The sequence below is a fragment of the Nanorana parkeri genome, unplaced genomic scaffold, assembly GCF_000935625.1.
Source record: "Nanorana parkeri isolate BGI_ZX_2015 unplaced genomic scaffold, ASM93562v1 scaffold203, whole genome shotgun sequence".
Classification (NCBI taxonomy): domain Eukaryota; kingdom Metazoa; phylum Chordata; class Amphibia; order Anura; family Dicroglossidae; genus Nanorana; species Nanorana parkeri.
Window position 1 is genome coordinate 59,983 of NW_017306471.1, and position 4,364 is coordinate 64,346.

General features: G+C 44.9%; 1 protein-coding gene across 1 annotated transcript in view; it reads left to right on the top strand.

The window, feature by feature from the left end:
- Positions 1-3,762: 3,762 nt before the first annotated feature.
- GLRA1 (glycine receptor alpha 1) overlaps positions 3,763-4,364 on the top strand; it is a 108,386-nt gene continuing 107,784 nt past the window's right edge. The window contains exon 1 of the mRNA XM_018555582.1: positions 3,763-3,837. Within this exon, the coding sequence (XP_018411084.1) occupies positions 3,782-3,837 (56 nt within the window). The 5' untranslated portion in view covers positions 3,763-3,781. The remainder of the gene's footprint in view (positions 3,838-4,364) is intronic.

Below are 4,364 nucleotides of genomic sequence, written 5' to 3' on the forward strand. Positions count from 1 at the left end.
ACCATCATATAGGCTGTGTCTGCCTGCACAACAGTGGGAGGAAAAAATGTTTGCAGGGGGCATGGCTTTTAGCATTGTCGCTGCTGATTCACAAACATGTTGTTTGTCAATCATCAGCACCTGGATCTTTTAAGCCCTCGTTCACACCTGACCGTTTTGTAGCGCGTTCTACGCTCTACGTTCTACGCGCGAACGCTCTACAAAACGGTTAAAAATATAAATTGCATTGTAGTTAATGGTCTCGTTCCCACCTTGCCGTCTTTCCGCCCGTCCCTAACGCCCTACAAAACGGCCCACGCCTGAAAAGGTCCAGGTACTACTTTGGGCCGTTTTGTAGGGCGTTTTCCATTGGGATACAGCCAAGTAGCCTTCGGAATCGCGCGACGGTCGCCCGACTTTTTTACCGCAAATCGCATATGCAATACGCCTAGGTGTGAACCAGGCCCTAGACTGTCACACAGGAGGCTTTAGTTATGCTTTAAATGATGTTGAGCATTTTCTAACCAGAAGACTTAAAGCATCTAGTGGCAGAAAGAAATGACTGCAGGAAACAGCGCCAGAGAGGAGGTAAGTATTGCAACCAGAGATGCATTTTTAAGTTTACACCTCCTGGAGCATCATTTAAAAAAAAGAAATACATTCTGCTCAGAGTTGGACTTTAATGTCCATATATATGGTTACCACTGTAAATATTTTCTCCTGTATGAAACCACCTATCCTCTATAACAGGGGTGCCCATTAGGTAGATCGTGATCTACCAGTAGCTCTCAAAGCCGATGCTGGTAGATCCCGAAGGGTGTGAATGGCGGCCCCTTTATTCCATTTTGGTATATTTATTTCGCTGTGCACACATGATTACCTATTAGCCTGAGTCTGCTGAGCCAAGCTCCCTGACACCTTTCTGGTGGATACTGGTGGTTGCAGTGCTATGTATTACATCAAAGAATATTAGTTTACACAGCTTGTTGCACTACACTGTTTGCAAAATACAGCAAGGTGAGCCAGGAGAGAGAGCGGGGAGAGACAGCCAGAGAAGAGAGCAAAGAGAGACAGCCAGGAGAGAGAGAGAGCGAGGAATGACAGCCAAGAGAGAGAGCAAGGAATGACAGCTAGGAGAGAGAGAGAGCGAGGAATGACAGCCAGGAGAGAGAGCGAGGAGAGACAGCCAGGAGAGAGAGAGCGAGGGAGGTTTTTTTTCCGTTGGTAGATCTCGTGTAGCCTGTCATTTGAAAAGTAGATCTTAACACAAAAAATTGTGGGCACCCCTGCTCTATAACATCCATTCTCAACCAGGGTGCCGTGACACACTGATGTGCCTCCTGGCTTCCTCAGGGGTGTCTCAAAATGTTGTGGTAGTGGGACTGTGATGTGAAGGGGAGCAACGAAGACTGATGTGAAGGTGGCTCCTGATGTAGAAAGGGAACTCTGTGAAAAGGGGGACTGTGATATAAAAGTGGGGCTTCTGATGTGACAAGGGGCTACTGATGCAAAGGGTGACTCTGATGTGATAGGGGGATCTTGATTTGAAGGAGCACTTCAATGTGAAGTCTTTCGATTTTTAGTGTTTCTTTGTGTGGGGTCCCCCTTAGCATCTATGACATTTTAGACTAGGGTGCCTTGAAATTTTTTCATACTTTTAAAGGGTGCCGTGACTAAAAAAAGGTAGAAAAATGCTGCTTTATAATATATCATAGTGGCACATGTCTGCAAGGATCCCAGATCCCATGAAGATATGTGTCTTTTTTCTAATTTTGCTATGCCTGCAGTAATTCAGTGGACTTAGTGGAGAGTGTGCATACAGTCACAGCTTTTGACAATATCATTGTGAAAAGTAAAAGGGTTAACATAAGATGATCATTACCCATTCTGAGCACATCTTGCTAGATCAAGTAGTAGAAACAACCCCCCCCCACCACCACCAGTTTTTAAGGACTTTGCCCCAGGGCCAAAGTACCTTATCCTTTCATCATACCCCTTTGTCATGAGGGTCCACATGAGAAACCTATTTAATACCACACAAATGATTAACTCATTATATATATATAACATAGTTTTATCCTATACAAAAATATCTAATATTGGGTGTCTAATACCAACAGTCATTGTGTAATAGTGATCACAATGTGATTACTTTTAATATTGAACACAGAAAAGGGAAGTGTACTGGAAGGACTAGAACCCTAAACTTCAGAAGGGCCAACTTTGATAAGCTGCGCAACCTAGTGGGGGAAATAAAATGGGAAAACTTATTTCAAAACCTAAACACAGACCAGATGTATAGAGGGAATTTCTTGAAAGAAAAGGGTAATTCCTAAAACGTTGTCTCCTTATTGGAAAATTTCCCCTCACCCCATGTTCCTGTGACAACTCCCAGTCCATGTTCCTATAAGAAAAAACAATTGTGGATTTCTCTTCACTTCCTGTACTGAAGCCGAGGGTCACCAGGACAAATATAATGGGTGTTTAAATCCTGATCTGGACCACCTTTGCATGTTCCAGTTCTTTTTGTTGCAATTTCCATAATATAAAATAAATACAAAATGGAGAGAATGTACACCTTCTATTGGCCACAACAGATCTGCATACGCAGGAGCAGAGAGTAGAGTCATCAATAGAGTCCCTGAGGGATATAATAAGCTGTCAGGTGAGTTATTTCTCCAGCAAAAACCCAAATACAGTTTTGGGTTGGAATGACCCTTTAATGTATGTGATCACTCTAGTCCTTAATAGGGTTCATTTTTATTCCTCTTCTAAGGGGTCAGCCTTGACATCCCTGAGCGATGAACTTGTTACACATTACTGTTTACAGTCAGGGAGTTGCCGCAAGATCCCTGCAACAGCATTTGCTGTGCATGCAGCAGCCGTGAATGATTAAGCCATAAATACCACAACTGCCAAAAAATCCCTTCTGCCTTGAAAATAATCCACACTGTACAGGATTTAAACACTGCGAGGTACAGCAGACCACGACCCACACAGCGCCAGCGAGCTCACAGTTAACACATTCAAATGATGGGCAAACCCACTGCCCAATCCCTGGGCACCTGAAGCATTTTGAAAAGAAGGAGGACCAATAAGAACCCTAGAGAGGAGGGACTCCTAATGCTGGAGAGCTTTTTTTTTGTTCTCCTCATCATTTTACCTTTTTTTAGTTTAGTAAATTACTGCAGTAAGGAATATGCTAAGAAGTGCTGCCTTCTCCTGGCTTGCTATGGGGCAAGAAGCAACATCCAACAGTGTATGTCTTCCTTGATCAGCTGCTGTGCTCATAAGATGCCCCAAGACTGTGAAACTTAAAAACCAGAGCTTGCTATTGACTTTCTGCCGCCAGCAATGGGACAGGCTCAGACACACAGCAGAGGAGAGGAAAAGGCAAGGCTGGAGAAGTCTTGGGGCAATTAAGGGGGGGTGACAGATCTGGAGGGGTCCCCCTCTTCCCGCACACATCCTGTCCACCACCCCCCAACTCGACACAACCTTCCCTGTCTGCTGACACTTTGCATGGGATATCAGGAAACTGTAGCTTTGTGTTTGGAATACAGCAGCGCTGATTTGCTCCTATGACTTGCTGAGTGTCCGGCTGCTAAGTCACTTTGTATGGGCAGGACGCTGGCTTGCGCTTCAGTAAGAGGGAGCCGCTGTCCTTGGTGCTGAACGATCCTGTCTGGCTCTGCCCGCGATCCTGTCCTGCGGATCCTCTACAAGGGACATCTTGCATCTTGCTTCTCTGCAACGCTCCAGCACTTTTCTCCCTGAACAGCAACCCCACAGCACCGGAACCATGTGCAGCCTCAGTGCGCTGGGCATCTACCTATGGGAGACCCTGGTATTCTTCAGGTAATGGATCTGGGGAAGGGGTAGAGGGAGGTGGGAGAATTCTAAATGCTGGTGACACATTACAGCTGCTTCTTTTAATCCCAGACATTGCATATGTGTGATTTGTAACTGGCGTGCTTTACAAACGTATCCGAGGACTTTATGTAATTAGTGCTGCAAAATCTGTAACCGCAGTGCTGATGAAAACACCGTAGGCTGCTGGCAGGAGGGCGGCCACTAGTGGAAGTCTGCGGGTACTGCAACCAAGCGTGCTGCTGTCTCATTTTTTTTTTCTTTTTCTTTCTGCTCGATGTCCGCTAAGCATGCCTTTTAGAATATTAATATTACATGCAAGGCATAATCAGGCGTACATGCCATGATTGGATCACATCTGACACGCTGTAAAAAGATAAATTAGCTCCAGTGGACAAGGTAACCTTCAGCTTGCTCACTGGTATTGCAATATGGTTTTTTTTTATTATTATTATTGGCAGCGGTCTCTTCTGTTTTGCCCCAGACTACCTAAAAAAGTGAATTACGATCTGTAC